This window comes from Mustela nivalis, assembly GCF_964662115.1.
Source record: "Mustela nivalis genome assembly, chromosome: X".
Taxonomy (NCBI): domain Eukaryota; kingdom Metazoa; phylum Chordata; class Mammalia; order Carnivora; family Mustelidae; genus Mustela; species Mustela nivalis.
Window position 1 is genome coordinate 54099572 of NC_139040.1, and position 24445 is coordinate 54124016.

Here is a 24445-nt window from a genome sequence, read left to right on the forward strand (position 1 = left end):
AAAAGAGGGACAAACAGCTACTAGACCACGAGGGGAGAATTCGAGAGATAAGTGACACCATAAGACGAAACAACATTAGAATAATTGGGATTCCAGAAGAAGAAGAAAGAGAGAGGGGAGCAGAAGTTATACTGGAGAGAATTATTGGGGAGAATTAACCCAATATGGCAAAGGGAACGAGCATCAAAATTCAGGAGGTTCAGAGAACGCCCCTCAAAATCAATAAGAATAGGCCCACACCCCGTCACCTAATAGTAAAATTTACAAGTCTCAGTGACAAAGAGAAAATCCTGAAAGCAGCCCGGGAAAAGAAGTCTGTAACATACAATGGTAAAAATATTAGATTGGCAGCTGACTTATCCACAGAGACCTGGCAGGCCAGAAAGAGCTGGCATGATATTTTCAGAGCACTAAATGAGAAAAACATGCAGCCAAGAATACTATATCCAGCTAGGCTATCATTGAAAATAGAAGGAGAGATTAAAAGCTTCCAGGACAAACAACAACTGAAAGAATTTGCAAATACCAAACCAGCTCTACAGGAAATCTTGAAAGGGGTCCTCTAAGCAAAGAGAGAGCCTACAAGTGGTAGATCAGAAAGGAACAGAGACCATATACAGTAACAGTCACCTTACAGGCAATACAATGTCACTAAATTCATATCTCTCAATAGTTACCCTGAATGTGAATGGGCTAAATGCCCCTGTCAAAAGACACAGGGTATCAGAATGGATAAAAAAACAAAACCCATCTATATGTTGCCTCCAAGAAACTCATTTTAAGCCCGAAGACACCTCCAGATTTAAAGTGAGGGGGTGGAAAAGAATTTACCATGCTAATGGACATCAGAAGAAAGCAGGAGTGGCAATCCTTATATCAGATCAATTAGATTTTAAGCCAAAGACTATAATAAGAGATGAGGAAGGACACTATATCATACTCAAAGGGTCTGTCCAACAAGAAGATGTAACAATTTTAAATATCTATGCCCCCAATGTGGGAGCAGCCAACTATATAAACCAATTAATAACAAAATCAAAGAAACACATCAACAACAATACAATAATAGTAGGGGACTTTAACACTCCCCTCACTGAAATGGACAGGTCATCCAAGCAAAAGATCAGCAAGGAAATAAAGGCCTTAAACGACACACTGGACCAGATGGACATCACAGATATATTCAGAACATTTCATCCCAAAGCAACAGAATACACATTCTTCTCTAGTGCACATGGAACATTCTCCAGAATAGATCACATCCTCGGTCCTAAATCAGGACTCAACCGGTATCAAAAGATTGGGATCATTCCCTGCATATTTTCAGACCACAATGCTCTAAAGCTAGAACTCAACCACAAAAGGAAGTTTGGAAAGAACCCAAATACATGGAGACTAAACAGTATCCTTCTAAAGAATGAATGGGTCAACCAGGAAATTAAAGAAGAATTGAAAAAAATCATGGAAACAAATGATAATGAAAATACAACGGTTCAAAATCTGTGGGACACAACAAAGGCAGTCCTGAGAGGAAATTATATAGCGGTACAAGCCTTTCTCAAGAAACAAGAAAGATCTCAGGTACACAACCTAATCCTACACCTAAAGGAGCTGGAGAAAGAACAAGAAAGAAGCCCTAAGCCCAGCAGGAGAAGAGAAATCATAAAGATCAGAGCAGAAATCAATGAAATAGAAACCAAAAAAACAATAGAACAAATCAACGATACTAGGAGCTGGTTCTTTGAAAGAATTAATAAAATTGATAAACCCCTGGCCAGACTTATCAAAAAGAAAAGAGAAAGGACCCAAATAAATAAAATCCTGAACGAAAGAGGAGAGATCACAACTAACACCAAAGAAATACAAACTATTATAAGAACATACTATGAGCAACTCTACGGCAATAAATTTGACAATCTGGAAGAAATGGATGCATTCCTAGAAACATATAAACTACCACAACTGAACCAGGAAGAAATAGAAAGCCTGAACAGACCCATAAGCAGTAAGGAGATTGAAAGAGTCATTAAAAATCTCCAAACAAACAAAAGCCCAGGGCCAGACGGCTTCCCGGGGGAATTCTACCAAACATTTAAAGAAGAACTAATTCCTATTCTCCTGAAACTGTTCCAAAAAATAGAAATGGAAGGAAAACTTCCAAACTCATTTTATGAGGCCAGCATCACCTTGATCCCAAAACCAGACAAGGATCCCACCAAAAAAGAGAGCTATAGACCGATATCCTTGATGAACACAGATGCGAAAATACTCAACAAAATACTAGCCAATAGGATTCAACAGTACATTAAAAAGATTATTCACCACGACCAAGTGGGATTTATTCCAGGGCTGCAAGGTTGGTTCAACATCTGCAAATCAGTCAATGTGATACAACACATCAATAAAAGAAAGAACAAGAACCATATGATACTCTCAATAGATGCTGAAAAAGCATTTGACAAAGTACAGCATCCCTTCCTGATCAAAATTCTTCAAAGTGTAGGGATAGAGGGCACATACCTCATTATCATCAAAGCCATCTATGAAAAACCCACTGCAAATATCATTCTCAATGGAGAAAAACTGAAAGCTTTTCCGCTAAGGTCAGGAACACGGCAGGGATGTCCATTATCACCACTGCTATTCAACATAGTACTAGAGGTCCTAGCCTCAGCAATCAGACAACAAAAGGAAATTAAATGCATCCAAATCGGCAAAGAAGAAGTCAAATTATCACTCTTCGCAGATGATATGATACTATATGTGGAAAACCCAAAAGACTCCACTCCAAAACTGCTAGAACTTATACAGGAATTCAGTAAAGTGTCAGGATATAAAATCAATGCACAGAAATTAGTTGCATTTCTCTACATCAACAGCAAGACAGAAGAAAGAGATATTAAGGAGTCAATCCCATTTACAATTGCATCCAAAACCATAAGATACCTAGGAATAAACCTAACCAAAGAGACACAGAATCTATACTCAGAAAACTATAAAGTACTCATGAAAGAAATTGAGGAAGACACAAAGAAATGGAAAAATGTTCCATGCTCCTGGATTGGAAGAATAAATATTGTGAAAATGTCTATGCTACCTAAAGCAATCTACACATTTAATGCAATTCCTATCAAAGTACCATCCATCTTTTTCAAAGAAATGGAACAAATAATGCTAAAATTTATATGGAACCAGAAAAGACCTCGAATAGCCAAAGGGATATTGAAAAAGAAAGCCAACGTTGGTGGCATCACAATTCCGGACTTCAAGCTCTATTACAAAGCTGTCATCATCAAGACAGCATGGTACTGGCACAAAAACAGACACATAGATCAATGGAACAGAATAGAGAGCCCAGAAATAGACCCTCAAATCTATGGTCAACTCATCTTCGACAAAGCAGGAAAGAATGTCCAATGGAAAAGACAGCCTCTTCAATAAATGGTGCTGGGAAAATTGGACAGCCACATGCAGAAAAATGAAATTTGGACCATTTCCTTACAACACACACAAAAATAGACTCAAAATGGATGAAGGACCTCAATGTACGAAAGGAATCCATCAAAATCCTTGAGGAGAACACAGGCAGCAACCTCTTCGACCTCTGCTGCAGCAACATCTTCCTAGGAACAACGCAAAAGGCAAGGGAAGCAAGGGAAATAATGAACTATTGGGATTTCATCAAGATCAAAAGCTTTTGCACAGCAAAGGAAACAGTTAACAAAATGAAAAGACAACTGACAGAATGGGAGAAGATATTTGCAAACGACATATCAGATAAAGGACTAGTGTCCAGAATCTATAAAGAACTTAGCAAACTCAACACCCAAAGAACAAATAATCCAATCAAGAAATGGGCAGAGGACATGAACAGACATTTCTGCAAAGAAGACATCCAGATGGCCAACAGACACATGAAAAAGTGCTCCATATCACTCGGCATCAGGGAAATACAAATCAAAACCACAATGAGATATCACCTCACACCAGTCCGAATGGCTAAAATCAACAAGTCAGGAAATGACAGATGCTGGCGAGGATGCGGAGAAAGGGGAACCCTCCTACACTGTTGGTGGGAATGCAAGCTGGTGCAGCCACTCTGGAAAACAGCATGGAGGTTCCTCAAAATGTTGAAAATAGAACTGCCCTATGACCCAGCAATTGCACTATTGGGTATTTACCCTAAAGATACAAATGTAGTGATCCAAAGGGGCACATGCACCCGAATGTTTATAGCAGCAATGTCCACAATAGCCAAACTATGGAAAGAACCTAGATGTCCATCAACAGATGAATGGATCAAGAAGATGTGGTATATATACACAATGGAATACTATGCAGCCATCAGAAGAAATCAAATCTTGCCATTTGCAACAACATGGATGGAACTAGAGCGTATCATGCTTAGTGAAATAAGTCAAGCAGAGAAAGACAACTATCATATGATCTCCCTGATATGAGGAAGTGGTGATGCAACATGGAGGTTTAAGTGGGTAGAAGAAGAATAAATGAAACAAGATGGGATTGGGAGGGAGACAAACCATAAGTGACTCTTAATCTCACAAAACAAACTGAGGGTTGCTGGGGGGAGGGGGTTTGGGAGAAGGGGGTGGGATTATGGACATTGGGGAGGGCATGTGATTTGGTGAGTGCTGTGAAGTGTGTAAACCTGGTGATTCACAGACCTGTACCCCTGGGCATAAAAATATATGTTTATAAAAAATAAAAAATTAAAAAAAAAATTCAGAAGGAGTTGCTATAATAGACCATTAAAATTAGGGTTACAAAAGGTGGTTCATGCATACCTTGTCTGTCAAACAACATTCAAAGCATAAAAGACATAAAATAACTAAGCTCAAGAGATTTAGAATACATGTATGAATCTTAGTACAAAGAATCTTTTTTTTTAGTACAAAGAATCTTTGTACTAAAATCCATGTAACCATTAGCATAAAACTGTATATAACTTTATTAGTTTTAAAGATGACCAAACAACATTCTTCCAAGTCCTCTTTAAACTCTCCTAAGGATGGGCACCTGGGTGGCTCGGTGAGTTGAGCCGCTGCCTTCTGCTCAGGTCATGATCTCAGGGTTCTGGGATCCAGTCCTGCATTGGGCTCTCTGCTCAGCGGGGAGCCTGCTTCCTCCTCTCTCTCTCTCTGCCTGCCTCTCTGCCTGCCTCTCTGCCTACTTGTGATCTCTCTCTGTCAAATAAATTATAAAATAAATAAATAAATAAAAATAAAATATATTCTACCTTAATCCTTTCAAAGATGTACTAATTCCCTCATATTTAGCCAGCAAAAAATAGCAGAAATTACTAAAAGTATGCTCAATGAAAATAAATATTAAATGTGCCCTACCCCAACCTCAAGTTAATATACAAAAGCCATTCTTTGCAGACTTTGTTAAAATAAGAAAATTTAAACCAAATCAAAGGCTTTTGATTTATATCATCTAACTAATTCCCATGAATTAGATACCTGTTTTTAGTTGCATGGAAATGAAATAACTTTAGGACAGTAAAAATGTTTGTATATATTTCAGAGTAGGGAAAGATGTTACTACTGCAAATTAAAGACATCATATACATTAAACAAACAGCAATGGATTGAAAGTATAGGATTACAGGATAATAAATGCACAACCCACTGATGGTGTGTTTGCTTTAACCTCTCCAGTTCCAAAGCTGACCTTAAAGTCCATCAAAGGAGGAGCACAATCAAACTCAACGTTCCATAAAAGACTGGCTCTATATTTGTGTGTCACAAATTAAGAAGTCATCAAATGCTTCAAGCTTATTCAACCCTACCTTGTCCCAATATGTGACAGCAAACTCAACTACTGGTAGCCCACAACTAGTGGAGATTTTGCTCATAAATTTAACTGTGGTGACTTGATCAGACAGACAATGAGTCTTGTCCATATTGGCTTTGGGTGCATAGATGCAACTTTTAAACTGAGGGAAGAAAGCCAGCAAGCATAAGAGGGATAAAAAATATCAAAAGCTTCACTGAATGAACAAAGCACACTTAGCAAAATTAATGCATTAATTAGATCTACTCAACCGCAGCAGAAACAGGCATTATCAGAAGATCCATAAGCTCTGACAATCCTTGTTTTTTAAAAAATGATGTGCAAGTCTACATGAGTGAGGGTTTCTAAATTTTCTGAAACTACCACATAAGTGTAGACACACAAAAGAACCCAAATGGATCTTTTAGTCACATCTAGTTCCATTACCTTCATGTAGACCTAGTAATTACACAATGAAAAGGCATTGATTAGTTAATCCTCTAGCAAGTAACATCCATGATTGTCTTGCTTTCTGAAGTTAAGAAATCATTTTTTCATAGAAATTCCTTTTCTTTTTTTATTAGAGTGAGACATTTTTCCATATTAAACATAAAAATAAAGGTAATCTGCATACAAAGAGCTAGAAAACTGCATTAAAATCAGACAAGAAAAATTCCAGTGGTTAAATTCAATTTCTCCTTTCAGATTGTTTTGCACTCCAGTGAAATTTTAAATTGACTTGTATCATCTATTCTCCTACTACCAAGTATTTTTAAATATTTTAAAGGATCTAAGCACTTATGGGAATCTTGAAAATCATGAATTACAAGTCATGTTCTTATTTCCATATTTAGATGGCGTCTAAAGTTATCTAAACAGCATTGGAATTTAGAGTGTGATAAAAATGTTGTCTAGAACTCATCAAACATATTGATAGGTTATAATTATTCTACCTGTGGTTTTTACAAATTTTTAAAAGTATATTATTGTACACTTCAGAAAGGTAAATTATATTTACCATTATGCATTTTTAGAATATGCCTAACATAAATATACATTCTTTTTAAAAAGCTAAGTGTACAAGAAATTTCCCACATTGTATATGTGAAATTGATGGGATTGGGAGGGAGACAAACTATAAGTGACTCTTAATCTCACAAAACAAACTGAGGGTTGCTGGGGGGAGGGGGGTTAGGAGAAGGGGGTGGGATTATGGACATTGGGGAGGGTATGTGCTTTGGTGAGTGCTGTGAAGTGTGTAAACCTGGTGATTCACAGACCTGTACCCCTGGGGATAAAATATATGTTTATAAAAAATAAAAAATTAAAAAAAAATACTGAAGACTTCTTCCTCTGCCATAAAGTGAGAATAATTAAACTTATTTTTTATTTATATAGAGAATATCAACATAGGAACTCATGCCCACCCCATATCAGGCAGTTATAGAGAGGAACTGTTTACTGTACCTTGCATAGTAGTACTATTATGAGGAGTCCCATTGTTTTCTACTTCAGTGTCTGGAATTCCAGTATCTGAAAGAAGTGACATTCAAGATTAAGGTACAATTCTATTTTTTTCTGATTCCATTTAAAGTGAAACTAGTAATTTGGTCCTATGGATAGCACAAGATCTTGGATAGCATTCTTGTTATTATTTTCATATGTCTGTTTTTATTTTTTTTTATTTTTTATTTTTTTTTATTAAAAAAATTTTTAAAGATTTTATTTATTTATCTGACAGACAGAGATCACAAGTAGGCAGAGAGGCAGGCAGAGAGAGAGAGGAAGAAGCAGGCTCCCCACAGAGCAGAGAGACCAATGTAGGGCTCGATCCCAGGACCCTGGGATCATGAACTGAGCTGAAGGCAGAGGCTTTAACCCACTGAGCCACCCAGGTGCCCCCATATGTCTGTTTTTAATGGTAGAAGGGAGAATTATAAACTATAGCTGAATTCTAAAATTTGGCATATATTTTCAAGTATATAGTAAACACTTCTTTATTTCATTCTCTAGAGATAATTCTCAGGAAAATAATCCTCTCAGACTATCAGGCAATATGACCTGACTGTAGAATAAGAAAAAGATGGATACAATTGCATAAATGGAAGGTCTCTATTCTTATGCTATATTTTTCATTGTAAAATGAATGAGAGATGATGATGAGATTATCTCTATGCTAAGCACACTGAAGACCAAAACACACGTTATGGTTTGTGGTCTTTATGCAGTACTGGTTATAAGGGGAAAGGGATACATGAATTGTTTTTTTTATTATTATTTTTTATTTTCAGCATAACAGTATTCATTATTTTTACACCACACCCAGTGCTCCATGCAATCTGTGCCCTCTATAATACCCACCACCTGGTACCCTGATGTCCCACCCTCCCGCCCCTTCAAAACCCTCAGATTGCTTTTCAGAGTCCATAGTCTCTTATGGTTCACCTCCCCTTCCAATTTCCCCCAACTCCCTTCTCCTCTCTATCTCCCCATGTCCTCCATGCTATTTGTTATGCTCCACAAATAAGTGAAACCAAAAAAATTGAGAAAAAAAGAAATAAGTTGGGTTTTTCTTTTCAATTTTAAATATGAGATGTGATTATCTAAAATCTATCTATATCCATGAAGCATAGATTTATATGAGCATATATATATATATATATATATATATATATATATATATATATATAAATTCACTTGGTCATCCTTGGGTAATGGGATAACAGATGTTAGTGCATCACCCAATGCCATCAAAGATTAATATAAGAAAATGATTTGAATACAAGGTACCCATCATGCTGTAGAAAGAGCTGTTTTTCCCTTATGATAGAAAACCTAGACCAAGATAAGCTCAATTACAGGTGGATTTTAAATATGTAAAAAAAAAAATAATGTCAAACCACTTCAGAATGACAAGCTCAGTGCCTCAAATAATAATAATAATGAGTACATAGAACATAAGCCCCATTGCTACTCAAGAAATGTTATTTTTAGAACATTTGATAAGCAAGGATTCTGGCTTTCACTAAGATGTCCCATTGTGTAAAATATTAATATATAATTATTTTTTTCTGCATCTCAACAAGTCATGGTTAGGATGAGTTAATAATATATCACTGTATTTCTATTGATTGTGAGCATAATAATCCAAGACAGTCACAGTAAAAAAGGAATTTAACTTCTGGAAAGAAAGAATATGACCCATGTTTGTAAAAATTATTTAGTCATTCTTGGTATAGGACACTGAAGCACACTTTTAGTTTTATGTGTGTGTCATACATGTGTATGGGGTATGCATACATGTGCATGTAAAATTCTTGGGCTTATACTTGCTATACACACATATTAGTTAATATACATATGTATATTTAACATATCAGTTAAAAATACAAGCTGTCAATGTGCTGTGAAAGAAGAATCTGAATATTCTATGAGAAGAAATGATGTTGTAGGGTTTCATAATTGAAAATATAATAAGAAAAATTTGGAATTAAGAGATTTCATGACAGAAGCATCTCTTCTCACAAAATCTCCAGGAATGTACTTAAAACATACTTTTTTTTCATCCAGGCCCTCCTTAAACCCTCAACACTGATGGAATCTACATTAAAGAAGCCAACATCCTATAATTCATTAAAAGAGAGTACAACAATCATCAGCATATTTTAATATGAATGGATATAAAATACTCATGTTTTAGGTGCAAGCAGGTTATCAGTATTACTGCTTCTACTGTAAAAGTCAGTGGGGTTTCCCATTATTCCTAGGCTATTTGTATCTCTCAGAATAGGGATTATTTTGACACATTTAGTTAATAACTAAAACAGTTGGCCTCAAATTGATTTTCTTTATTCTTGAACAAAGCCTGCCCCTCCTGCTCTTCGTCTTTCCTTCCTTCCTCCTTCCTTCCCTTCCTTCCTTTCTCCCTTTCTTTCTTCTCTCCCTTCCTTCCACCCTCTCATCCTCATTCTAGATCTTCCTCCCTTCCTTTCTCCCTTCCCTTCCCTTCCCTTCTTCCCCTCCCTCACTTCCTTCCTTTCTTCCCTCTCTTTTTTTTTTTAAAGATTTTATTTATTTATCAGAGAGAGGGGAGAGAGCGAGCACAGGCAGATAGAATGGCAGGCAGAGGCAGAGGGAGAAGCAGGCTCCCCACCGAGCAAGGAGCCCGATGTGGGACTCGATTCCAGGACGCTGGGATCATGACCTGAGCCGAAGGCAGCTGCTTAACCAACTGAGCCACCCAGGCGTCCCATTCCCTCTCTTTTTTAAAGATTTTATTTATTTATTTGACAGACAGAGATCACAAGTAGGCAGAGGCAGGCAGAAAGAGGTGGGGGGAAGCAGGCTCCCTGCTGAGCAGAGAACCCACATGGGGCTGGATCCCAGGACGCTGGGATGATGACCTGAGCCAAAGTCAGAGGCTTTAACCCACCGAGCCACGCATGCGCCCCAAGCCACCCAGGCGCCCCCCTCTCTTTTTTAAATTGGGTTTTTTTCTTTGTATACTTTGAGTGTGAAAGTCCAAATCAGACATTACCTTTCAACATCCTCAGGCCACTGTCACCAGTAGTGGCTTGCTTAAGTGCTTGTTCCACTTGTTCCCGGCGCTTTGATTCAAATTCCAAGGCTTCCTGCAGTTTTCTCTTGGCTTTTTTCTCCTTCTTTAGACGCTTTTGCATGGTAGCTAAAACATGAAAAGGTAAATAGTTCCCAAAACTTTGGTCAATAAAATAGGTTTGCCAGTTTTTGTGGATTATAAATCATATACAGATACAGAGAAAGACACAAACAATATCATTAGCTTCTTTTGGTTCCAATTCTGATTAGATTCAACAGTGTTCAGTCATACAATTTACTTCTTTTTGCTTTCACTTTTGCGGGGCATATGTTTTTTTAGATAAAATTATTGGGCACTTGCAATATATTGATTCATAGCAGGGTTTTAAGCATACCAATCTTCACAGTCTTTCTGAATCAGTTTTTAGAAATTGAGATATTTTCATTGTGACAATAGAAAAACATTCAAAAACCATGCAAAATTAAATTTTTATGACATTTAAAAGATGTTAGAAGTGTTCACATATAATTAAAATATTTTATTGAACTAATTATGATGGTAATTTAAGTTTCACTTGTATTTATTTCAGAGTTCAAGCTCTTTCACATAAATGACATTCAGCTACTTCAAAATAATAATGTGCCCAGGTAAATTTATGTTTATGTGAAACAAAAATTCAGAGGTCTGAGGTAATAAAATTGGAAAACTTGAAACAAAGAAACTGAGAATATATGGTTTCTGTTTTTTTTTTATTTTGTTTTAGATATTTATTTATTTTAAGAGGGGTAAGGGACAGAGGGAGAAAAATTTCAAGCAGACTCCCCACTGAGTGTGGAGCCCCAGTGCAGGATCTATCTCACAATCCACAAGATCATGACCTGAACCCAAACCAGGAATCTGGTGCTTAACTGACTGAGCCATCCAGGCACCCCTGGGTTCTGTTATTTTTGGCAAAAAGTTTTAAATTAGGTTCAACATAAAAATATCTTAGTATTTTAATTATACTTATTTATCACCATTCATATAAAGCATTTAACAATTAATTAAATAAGAAATCTAGATTATTCAAATTATTGTATAACTTAGTGTTCTTAATAATCCAAAATTTTGCTTCTAGTAAAATTATTGGCTCAAAAATATCCTATATGTTGATTTTCTTTAAATTTATGACTACATATATTACAAACAATATCACAGTGAAGAAAGAAGCAAAAAATGTGCACCTTTAGCTCAAAAGGCTGACCTATAGCCTGCATTGTTCTGATAAGGATGACATATGTGCTAATTGCTACATTCTTAAAGTGTCTCATGACTGCCTATAAATCTTGCTGACAGCTAATATGAATTGAATGATAAGCGCCAGAGAAATATTGTGAAACAATTTTATGAGTAGATATTTGAAAAAGACATTTATGATGTAATACTCCCTGCACATCCCCTCTCCTTTGAGTGTTAAGCATATAACCAACCAGCTTCATGGAGTAAAAAGTACAACTCTTTCTGCCCATGGGTCCTGTCCCTGTGCTACTTAAATAAACTTATTTAGTTGTATTGTAAAACACCTTAAGAATTCTCTCTTGAACATTGTGCTCAACAATTCCACAGCATCAGCATATTACATTTAAAATTACATAAATAAAAATAATAACTACTATTTATTTAGGAGTTACTATGTACCTAGCACTTTTTCTGGGACTATATCTCATTACTTTTTTGACTAGAAAAATAATAAGAATTCTAAATATATATACATATATAACTATGTTTTTATGGAATATTTACATATATATAATTATATTCTTTCTATATACTTGGACAGTTGTTACTTTTGAGCACAAGATCAATTTCCCCCCTCTTTCCTTTCAATCATATGACTTCAGATAAAGAGTTCACACTTCGCCAAAAAAAAGTTAGTTATACTGGATATGAGATATTTAGGGAACTAGAAAGGAATTTAAGTGATTATCCAGTTCAACTATTATAATAGATGAGGATACTGAGGTTCATAGAGATGAAGTACATAATTTTATTCTTAATCAGTGAGGATGACAGATTAACAGTTACTTTTTTTTTTAAGATTTTATTTATTTATTTATTTGACAGACAGAGATTATAAGTAGGCAGAGAAGTAGGCAGAGAGAGAGAAAGGAGGAAGCAGGCTCCCTGTTGGGCAGAGAGCCCAACGTGGGGCTTGATCCCAGGACCCTGAGATCATGACCAGAGCCGAAGGCAGAGGCTTTAGGCCACTGATCCACCCAGGTGCCCCCAGATTAACAGTTTCTTATAATTATGTTAGTCATTAGATGTAAGATGTTCAAAGTAGTGCTTAGCACATAGCAGACAGTAAATAAGCATTAGCCAGTAGTAGTACTAGTAGAAGTACTAGTAGTATACTAGTAGTAGTGACAGTAATGATAGTAGTAATGATAATAAGATATGGTAGTAGCAGTGGTATTATTATTATATCATAATAATAATATGCTACATTTATTAAATACAAATATTTCAGAATAAGTTTGATAGTAGATATAATATTACATCTACCATATCAAGGCCTTTTTTATTTTTTATTTTTCTTAAATATTTTATTTATTTACTTGAGAGTGCAAGTGAGAGAGCATGAATGGAAAGGGGGTAGAGCATAAACAGGTGTGGGGAGAACATGAGGAGTGTTGTGGAGAGCATGGTGGGGAGGAGAGCTTAAGCGATGAGCCCATGAGCAGGATATGTGAGGGGGGATTATGAGCAGTGGGGAAGGGTAGAGGGAGAGGGAGAAAAAGGGAGAAGCAGCCTCCCCAATGAATAGGGAGCCCAGCTCTGGGCTCAATCTCAGGACCCCAGGATCACAACCTGAGCCAATGGCAGATGCTCAACCAAGGGCCACCCAGGTGCCCCTATCATTTCTAGGTCTTTTTAAAATACAATAGATGTGATAGTAGTTAAAAGATAGACCTGAAGAGTCTATAAGAAGTTAATAAACAGAAATTGATATGAGTACAACCCTAAAAGTTAGAAGCCAATTTTAGTCTATGTAGTAGATATGCATAAATCAATCTAAGACTATTATATTTAACACATGATTATTAGATTCTTTAGTATAAAAAATTATCCTACTAAAATATGTGTCTTTATGACTGCTAGTCATAATAATATTTTGCATACCAAATACAAGAAATAAATGAATTTTTCTAAGTTTCAAAAAGTAAAGTTCTTGCTTAATAGTATTTAATGAATTTGTCAAGATGAGCCAATGTATGCTGCTTCTTGCTTTCATGCCTATGCTCACTGATACCTCTATCTAGAATGTCTAAACCACTCAGATACTCTCACGCTATTTCTTAGCCTACTGATCTTCAAGACTCAGTTTCAAGTATCAGCATCAAGAAGCATTCCTCAACTATTCACTTCCCTACCAAGCTGCACTAACTACCTCTCTCTATATAAGCATATATACTGTACATCATTGCTCTTGCCACTTTGTCTTGAAATTAACTGGTTGGTTGTGCTAGCCTTCTAAAATACAAATCTCTCAAGGACAGGTACTGAGTTTTATTTATCTTAAATCCTCAGAATCCAGCACTATTCTTTACAAAGATTAAGCATTTCATCTACAGGAAATTATTAGATTATCTATATCCAGGAGTATTTTATGAAATTGTGGGAAAACTAAGAATATTCATATTTTCCAAATTGGCAACTGGCCTGAAGTCCAGATCTAGTTCATTATCTTTTATAATAAATAGAAATGGTATAAATATCTTGCCATGTGGATTACACATAGTATTTGATTCTTTGCTTGTCATTTTTTTCAGTAGTTCCAAACTAAATCTGAGGATATTTCTACTGCTCTTGAAAATATCTACAACAAAGTGTTTATTCTGTAATTGAACTTGTCAAACTTACTTCTGCTTTGAAGCTCAACTGCAAGTTGTTTTTCAAGGTTTTCTCTAATTTCTCTCTCTCTATAGAGCTCCGTTTGTAGTTCTTTTTTTTCTTGTTGAATCTGCTTCTCCTGGAAGTGAGCATTATCCAAAGCCACTTTCAGTAGACCCTGTCAAAGTGCAGCAAATGACATGCAGTTCATCTTATTTGTTTTAGTTTCTCAAGTATGAAATAATTTATGTAGATGCTAATGTCTTGTATTACATTTATTTTGTTTATAGAAATATTGTTGACCTGAATGTTGGTCAACAGAGTCTCCACGGAGGACAGACTATCAGCAAAAATGAATGGTCCAGGGAATCCAGGAGACAATGCCTGCCCAGGAGTCAGTTGGATTTTGTCCAAGGGTGACTTCATCATTGGGATTTGAAATGGTAATTCTTCTGGAAAAAAACAAAATTAATATCAGAATGTTCACAAATTAACAGGTCAAAATTTTCACTGTGTTTCCTTTACCTCTAAAAGTATCTATAAATATTTTGTTTCTAAAACTAGATAATGGAAAACTCTTAATTGGAAGTCATACCTATTCCCCAGTTGTATTTGTTTTTATTTTTTTTCAAAATAAGTGTCAGGAAATAATCAGTGAAAATGAAACAACATATACTGGTAAAGATGTATGAGACTTGGAGAAACACATTTATGATATGTTTATGAATACCTATAAATTAAATAATTAGATCACCTTCTTATAAAGCATATACTGTTTTTATTCTTTTCAAATTTATCTGTCATCTATCATCTATCATCTCCATTGTTTAATAGCTTTATTGAAGTATAATTAATACACAGTAAAATTCACCTATTTAAATGTATATTTCAATGATTTTGATTAAATATACAGAGTTGTGCAACCATCATCACAAATCTATCTTAGAACATCTTGATCACCCCCAAAATACCCATCATGCCCATTTACAGTTAATCTCCTTCCACACCCCCCGTGCTTGGCAATAACTAATCTACTTTCTGCCTCTATAGGACTGCCTTTTCTGCATATTTTACACAAATAGATACAATATGTGGTCTTTTATGTCTGGCTTCTTTTATTTAGCATAATGTTTTTGACAATCATCTATGAGGTAGCTTGTATCAGTGGTTTCTTCCTTTTTATTGCTGTAAACTATTCCATTACATGGATATATTGCTTTTTGTTTAATGATTCACTAACTGACAAGCATTTGAATTATTTCCAGTGTTATGTTTTATTTTGAAGAAAACTACTGATGAAAAAATATTAGCTGTGATGTAAAAACACAAGTTATATCTTTTCTTCCCATTTATTTTTATATTATCTTTTCTCACATTCTCATTACTTTAGCAAGATTCTCTCTTAACTTCAGGTAAAGAGACACCAATAAAGTTATCGTTTAATAAGATGTTTTGAACCGATATACCTGATTACAAAAATAATCTTCTCTTACACTGAGAAGCTAACTACTTGACTATGTATTTGAATTCTGATTGAATATCTTTTAGGTGAGATGTACAAATCATCAGGCAGCAAATTTACCCCTGCAATTAGAAATTGGGGCTTTTTTGACAGGGATAAAAATAATCTGCTACAAAGAAGTGATCTTCAAAAGTACCTAAACAAATCATGGCATTCTTTTTTTTTTAATTCATCTATTTATTTGAGAAAGAGAGCACGAATGGAGGGAAGGGGCACAGGAAGAGGGAGAGAGAGAATCTTAAGCATATGCTCCACCTAGCACAGAGCCCGACATACACAGTTCCTGACCTTGCAACCTCGAGATCATGACCCGCCCTGAAGTTAATAGTTGGATGCTTAACCAACTGAGCTACCCAGGTATCCCCAAACCCTGGTATTTTTTTATTATTTAAATTCAATTAGCCAACACATAACACATCATTAGTTTCAGATGTAGTGATCAACAAATCATCGGTTGTGTATTACACCCAGTGTTCACCACATCATGTGCCCTCCTTAGTGCCCATCACCCAGTTACCCCATTCCTCCCCCACCTCCCCTTCAGCAACCATCAATTTCTTTCCTGTATTTAAGAGTATCTCATGGTTTTTATCCCTCTCTTATTTCTTCCCATTCAATTTTCCCTCCCTTCCCTTATGGTGCTCTGCAGTGTTTCTTATATTCCACATATGAGTGAAACCATATGATAACTGCCTTTCTTCTATTGACTTATTTCACTTAGCATAATACCCTCCATGTCCATGCTGATGTAAATGGTAAGTATTCATCTTTTCTGATGATGGAATAATATTCTATTGTAGATATGGACCACATCTTCTTTATCCATTCATCTGTTGAAGGACATCTTGGCTCCTTCCACAGTTCAGCTATTGTGGATATTGCTGCTATGCATGTTGGGATGCAGGTGCCCCTTCGTTTTACTACATCTTTCAGAGCCTGGTATTCTTAAATGCCTTCAACAGCAATATAGGATGGCATGAATCATAGCACCTCAAACAAAATTATTTTACTTACTATACCACTTCATTTTGGTAACTGGGCAAAAGCAAAGTGCAAAAATATGCATCTCCCTAGTCAGAAAAAAATTCAGTGACCCCATATATTATGAAAGTAATTTGAGGGGGAAAAAAACACAGCTAGCCTTGAATCTGGACCTAACCAATTTTCACAAAAATTTAGCTATTGGTTCTGGTTCCAGGAGGGATAAGAATATGGATTTATCATATAGATAGAGCTAGTTTTTCAATTGCAAGAAGCCTATACATGTAATTATGAACCACACAGATTTCATAGTCATCATGGTTTGCTCCACAGTAAATGGTATGCACCATTTACTGTATGGGAAGCTGTGACATAGAATTGTGGGAAACTTCTATGATATTTTTAATGGTACAGCATTATCTCTGAATAAAATGCTTTTTTTTTTGCTTTTAAAAAAATTACTTATTTTTTAAACTTCTTTTCAATGTTCCAGAATTCATTGTTTATGCACCGCACCAAGTGCTCCATGCAATACATGCCTTCCATAATACCCACCATCAGGCTCACCCAACCTCCCACCTCCCTCCCCTCCATAACCCTCAGATTGTTTCTCAGGGTCCACAGTCTCTCATGGTTCATCTCCCCTTCCAATTTCCCCCAACTCCCTTCTCCTCTCCATCTCCACATGTCCTCCATGTTATTCCTTATGCTCCACAAATAAGCAAAACCATATGATAATTGACTCCTCTGCTTGACTTATTTCACTCAGCATACTCTCCTCCAGTCCTGCCCATGTTGATACAAAGGTTGGGTATTCATCTTTCTGATGGAGGATGATACTCCAGTGTATATATGGACCATATCTTCTTTATCCATTCATCTGTTGAAAAGCATATTGGTTATTTCCACGGTTTGGCGACCGTGGCCATTGCTGCTATGAACATTGGGGTACAGATGGCCCTTCTTTTCACAACATCTATATCTTTGGGGTAAATACCCAGTAGTGCAATTGCAGAGTCATAGGGAAGCTCTATTTTCTGAGTAAAATGTTTTTAATAGAAATCACCATTTCCAGTTTTTTTTATTTTTTATAAACATATATTTTTATCCCCAGGGGTACAGGTCTGTGAATCGCCAGGTTTACACACTTCACAGCACTCACCAAAGCACATACCCTCCCCAATGTCCATAAACTCACCCCCTTCTCCTAAACCCCCTCCCCCCAGCAACCCTCAGTTTGTTTTGTGAGATTAAGAGTCACTTATGGTTTGTCTCCCTCCCAATCCCATCTTGTTTCATTGATTCTTCTCCTACCCACTTAAGCCCCCATGTTGCATCACCACTTCCTCATATCAGGGAGATCATATGATAGTTGTCTTTCTCTCTTGACTTATTTCGCTAAGCATGATACGCTCTAGTACCATCCATGTTGTCGCAAATGGCCTAGATGTCCATCAACAGATGAATGGACCATTTCCAATTTTTTAACAACTTCCATTTTTCTAAAATCTACATGGATAAAAAATGCTAAACAACTATTTTATAGAATTAACAGTTTCATATTATCTGGATCTAAAATGTTATAAAAATCATTTGTTTATTGGTCTTAAATAATTAAATAAAATATATAAATTTACCTGTTAATTTTCTCTAAGCACAAGAAGCGATAATGAGCATATTCTCCAGAATTGTTTTTTATAAAACTTAAAAAATAATATTTTGACTATAAATGCATGATGGATGTGTTTTGCACAACTCCCTTAAGTCTAACTCCCTTAAGTCTAAACTCTTCCTCTCTCCCTCCCTCGCATCCTTCTTTCTTTCCTTCTTTCCTTTCCTGCCTCCTTCTCCCCTTCCCTCCTTCCCTCCTTCTTTGCCAGTGATAGTTTAGGAAGAGGTGGAATATTCCAAAGAGACTGAACACATTAGAAATTCTGTGATCTATTTCAACTACAAAGTCTGAATATTTGATATATGTAATTTGAAAACTAAATTCTAAAATGTTTTAAGCATCATCTCTAATGCTTTTAAAGTATATTTCTTAACACCTAACCAAGGAATATTATGTCTTATTTGTATAGCTTGAAGTCTGTATTCAGCAAGTATTTTGTTTTCCGCACATGACAAGTGGATAGAATAACTTCATAATGATTTATTGATAATAATTGGGAAGGTTTTACATCTTTGTATTGATGTTTTTAAATCTTAAAGTATGAATTAATTAGACTGGAAGATCTATTCTTACAAAAATGAACTGCTACAAAATTAGAACATTGACATCTTGCTGATTCAGAGATAATATAATGTTTCTCCTGAATAAACATTTTGTATCAGGGGCAGAGTTCTTAAAATTAATGGATTCTTCATTATGTCTCTCTCTCTACACAAGTAACTGTAGTGGTAAGAATCTGAGGGATATTCCGCAAACAATATATCCAAAAAGGAAAGAAATATATTCAGTATTCATAAAACAAAATTAAAACTACATCAAAGTTGGGGCACCTGTGTGGCTCAGTGGGTTAAAGCCTCTGCCTTCGGCTCAGGTCATGATCTCAGAGTCCTGGGATCGAGCCCCACATTGGGCTCTCTGCTCAGCAGGGAGCCTGCTTCCTCCTCTCTCTCTGCCTGCCTCTCTGCCTACTTGTAGTCTCTGTCTGTCAAATAAATAAATAAAATCTTTAAAAAATTAAAAAAAACTACATCAAAATTCCCAGAAATCTTCTATTTGGAGATGAAATAAATGCTTTTGAGTTGGCTTTAAGGAAGATTGCTATTGACTATGAAGACAGGTTTCATGGTCTATGGTTTGTAATGTTGCTGTACAGTAGATTGAAGTTTCAAAATAACATTACTCTTCTTTAAAGAGATGGACACAGTGAATTAGGTGTTGCTTGCTGCAGTGAGGATCAAATGCAAAAAGAATCATACTACATCGGACCTAGTCAGCACCAGGAAAATAAATAGAAATATAAGAGGTATGCAGGCAATGATTCATTTTGATAATCTGGCCCAAGAGAGACACATAGAGACAGCACACAGATCTAAGCTTCTACTGAAAGACAAATAGGACACAGAGGGTGGGAATTGGGATGACAGTATAGCAGAGGTCACATTGATTTTCAGCAGCAGTTTTCACACAGATGAGATGACCCTGGACTCTATTTGGCCCATTGTTCATATCCTACCTGTCTCACAAGCAATAAATTTCCTAGACCTAGAAAAGGGCAGTAAAGAAGAAGGATTCTACTTATGACTTCTTACGATTAAGTTTCCATGCTAACCAAACATGCTTTTTCAGACCAAGGTCACATTTCATGTTAAGGTCCATAATAGCCAAAATCTAGTTGAAGTGTATTATGTTTTGGTGTAAATGAGTGAACAGTGTCAAACCATTTTTCATTTTTTTTCTGATTTTAAATTACATGCTACCAAAAATGTGTAATAAATGCATTAGAAATCTATTTCAATTTTGTAATAGTTCTTCACATCTGAATGACATTGACATTCTGCTTAGAGTTTAAAAACATTCATTGTTATGTAGGAACTTATTTGGGAGGCTTGAGAAATCCTACTCCACAATGAAATTAAATATGGACAAGTACTAGAACCACTGACTGTCAGTTAAACAAGAGCATCTCTTTGTAAGTCAGGGAGAAAGGGCTTTGACTGAGCACTTTGATTTAAAAGGCTAGTGTTCAAAATGTGTATATTAAAATCTTTATTTATTTATTTATTTATTTTTAGATTTTTCATCTTTATTTTTTTTTTTTGCTTTTAATTTTTTATTTTTTATAAACATATATTTTTATCCCCAGGGGTACAGGTCTGTGAATCACCAGGTTTACACACTTCACAGCACTCACCAAAGCACATACCCTCCCCAATGTCCATAATCCCACCCTCTTCTCCCAAACCCCCTCCCCCCAGCAACCCTCAGTTTGTTTTGTGAGATTAAGAGTCACTTATGGTTTGTCTCCCTCCCAATCCCATCTTGTTTCATTTATTCTTCTCGTACCCACTTAAGCCCCCATGTTGCATTTTTATCAACACACATGATGCTATGGTATAAACTAAAAAATAAAGATAAGACAACTGCTATGTAGCTGAGGACATGAGTAACCTCTTCATTTACTGAAGCACAGTAGAAACTGATTTTACTGAGCCTGTTTGTTAAACTTACTATACTTTGTAATAGTACTTTGGAATCCATTTGCAGAACAAATTCTTATTTTTAATTTCTTCCTTAAGGCCCAGATGAATAGATGTAAAAGTTGACAAAAAATTTATTTGTATAAAAAGATAAACATATGGTAAATGCTCAGGATGAAAAAGTCCTCCTAAAAATTAATATCAGGACTGCTAGAGATTTTCTGTATTAATGTAATGCTTATTTTTCCACTTTTTCATGGAGTTTAGTCTTTCCTCTGCGCTTTGAGGATTATAATACATGATTAGAAAGTGAAAACCACTGACTCACTCAGCATTGAGAAAATGCAGCCACCTGTCATCAGGTCATCAGTTTTTATTCTTTAATGAATAAATTGTATTTCACTATTTAATTTGAGTGCTTTCCCCTAAATGCAGCTGCTCAAGAGTTTCTTTTCTTGGTGCCATCAGTATTACATTTGGCACAAGCATGACACCTGCTTCCATCTTCCAGATGAGGAACAATAACAATAACAAAAATGACCAACTGCTGTGTAATGATGTGACTTGCATGAATATAAGGAAGTATTCATGGTCTTAGTTGAACTATGATTCAAATATTACCCTTACCAAATGTTGAAAGGAAAAACTTCATCCCCAAATTGTTACATTTTCTTAGGGAGATGAAAAAATAAATAATGCTGACAAATGAAAACTGAAAACTGGTAGCAAAAGGATGAAGAGTCATCAACCTGAGAAGGTAAGATACAATACTTCTAAAACTAGTATGGCACTGTTTTATTCTGGATCCTTAGATTACCAATTTGGCATAACAGGTTCCTTTATATATTATGAATTAGAAAAAAGTCATCTTTCAGAAAAAATATTATGCTGATAACAAATATTATATCCAGTGAAGGGTTAGAAGTATGATACCCAGTCCTTGTTGTTAAGGAGCTGACACATCTTGAAGAAAAGGAAACAAGTTATAGAAGTGAACAATTAAGTGTGAAATCATGTGACAAATGTTAAGTGCCTCTCAAAAGAGAGATCACTGCAGTCTGGAGTAAGCATTTAAACTAATCCATTTACTCTAGCTGAAAAGTGTTCCTACTGTCATTAAATTAAATCCCATGGATTTTCTGCAAAATATCAGGTATAGCAACAAGGTTCCTTTCTCATACTAGCATTGAAAAACCTGGGTTAAACAATGATAAACATTTTTAATTAAAACAAGGTTAAGCAGATAAATTATAAGGTATTTGAGTGAAATTTGAATTTCAGATAAACACTAAATGACTTTTCAATGTAAGTATGTCCAAAATACTCCATAGGACATAGTTATACTAAAAACATAATTTGTTGTTGGGGCTCCTGGGTGGCCCAGGCAGTTTCAGCTCAGGCCACGATCTCAGGGTTGTGAGGTGGAGCCCCATGTCAGGTTGTTCATTCAGTTGGGAATCTGCTTCAGATTCTCTTTCTCCCTCTCCATCTGCCTCTAAACCCCCATGCATGTGCATGCTCTCTCTCTCAAATAAATAAATAAATATTTAAAATGATAATAATAATTTGTTGTTTATCTGATCCAAGTATCACTGGGCATGCTGTTTTATTTTTTATTTGTTAAATCTATTAAAGCAAGACAACTTAGAGCCTTTAAAAAGCTAGTGCTAAATGTAAGCATAGGTTACATATTAATTAAGGCAGCAGAGAGCATAGTGACAAAGAACAAAAGATCCCAAAGTTTGACTGTGTAGGTTTGAAACTCTGCTCTGTGATTTGCTCGCTCCTGAGAGAGTTACTAAATTTTTCTATGCCTCAATTTCCTCATCTTACAGATAATAATAATAATATATTATATATATATTACATATTTTACAGATGATAATAATACCTATCTCATAAGGTTGTTTTAAAGATTAATGAGCTACTACTTGTAAAGTTTGTACAACAGTGCCTGACCCAAAGAAAATGCAAAATAATAACAAATTAAATGGCAATTGAAAACTCCCAGGAATGGAAGAGGAGACTATAATAAAATATTTGACCACCTAAGCATCCATTAACACCTCATAAAATATGTGGCAAGATTCTTTTTTAGGTGGTAATGGGATAAAGGCCTGGCTTCACCCTAAATGAATCCAATGTTATTTTTTCAGTTATCAAATGTCTGAGGAGACTTCTTAAGTCAAAGTCAGTGTTTCTTAACTGGGGGTAATTTTGCAGTCCAAAGGACATATGGAAATGGCTGAAAACATTTTTGAGTGTCAAAATTGAGGGGATGGGAGTGTGTGCTACTGGCTTCTTTCTGCACTGAACTTCTACTAGAAAGCTTAATAAGCTTAATAAGATAACATGTTTATGAGTGATTTAAAATTAGCACAATACTCGACAAGGTATGTTTTATAGTTTTTATGCATTGAATTTCAGATCCCCAACTTCAGTTCTTTGCTCAAATGGTAGCTTATTATTGAAAATCTATACTGAACATCCTATTTAATATTGCAACCTGTACTCTTATTTTCACTCCCTTATAACAGTTTTCTTTTCCCCTAGAAAAAATTTCACCAATAATAGACAATGTAATTCATATATTTACTGTTTTTGTTATGTATTTTATGTCACTACAATATACTCAGTGAAAGTGGGAACTTTCTGTTTTAAAAAATTTTCCCACTGATGTCCTCTCAGTATCTACAATTAAAACTATCCTGGGTCTTCAACATGTGTGATGACTTTGGATATGCAGACTGGTAACCTTAAAAGTTGAGGTAAGATTTCTAATAATCAGATTGATTCCATTATTTCTTTCTATTAAAAAAGATAAAAGTATACATGAATATGTGATTTTAAAATAAATTTATAAGTATATGGTCAGAGAAAGGAAGAAAGGGGTGGAGGTAAAGAGTTTCTGGTCAAACTTCAGCCTTTTTAGTAAAATCAATGATTATAGATAATGGGACAAACTGAAATTTTGCAATTTTAAAAAGTAGTTGATATAGTTGTCATAACATGCCTAGTTTATATTTATTGAACTTGTCTACACATCCTTTGAGCAAAAAAGAGTAAAATATAAATCTTTCTGGCTCACACACATACTTTCTCATCACCTTTGCATCAAAGATAAAGCAAACTACTCATTCTTTAAAAGTAGATCTATATTTACTAGAGCCTAGAAATTTAGAAGGAAAAAAAGGGCTGAGATCCAGAATGGAAATAAATTTAATACATAGACCAGAGTTTGCTCTAAAAACTGCAAAATAGACACAAATTTCTAATATAAAGAACCAAACAGTACCTAGGCTTATGCAATTCCCTTCTCCAGAAAACCACCCTCCTACTTCTGTGAAAAAGACTACACAGATAACATTAACTGAATGGCTAATAATGTAACAGTCTTCATCAGAAACTGACAAACAAGAGGCAACAATGGGCACTGAGGTAAAGTGGGAAGGAAGCTGCTGTTTAAAGATGTATTCAGGAAAGATTGTGGGGAGGGCACACATTTCCATCATTTAACTGACTCTTCGAGGTGATTGGGTTTTATTATGCTGACTTATCTTTAAAGT

General features: G+C 35.5%; 1 protein-coding gene across 5 annotated transcripts in view; it reads right to left on the minus strand.

Moving 5' to 3' along the window:
* Positions 1-24445, minus strand: part of DACH2 (dachshund family transcription factor 2) — a 904655-nt gene that overhangs the window by 9258 nt on the left and 870952 nt on the right. For all 5 annotated transcript variants that reach the window (XM_082715963.1, XM_082715964.1, XM_082715965.1 and 2 more), the window contains 4 exons: positions 14531-14679; positions 14258-14405; positions 10334-10480; positions 7264-7329 (listed from right to left, as the gene is read on the minus strand). In XM_082715963.1, coding sequence (XP_082572089.1) covers positions 7264-7329; positions 10334-10480; positions 14258-14405; positions 14531-14679 — 510 coding nt within the window. The remainder of the gene's footprint in view (positions 1-7263; positions 7330-10333; positions 10481-14257; positions 14406-14530; positions 14680-24445) is intronic.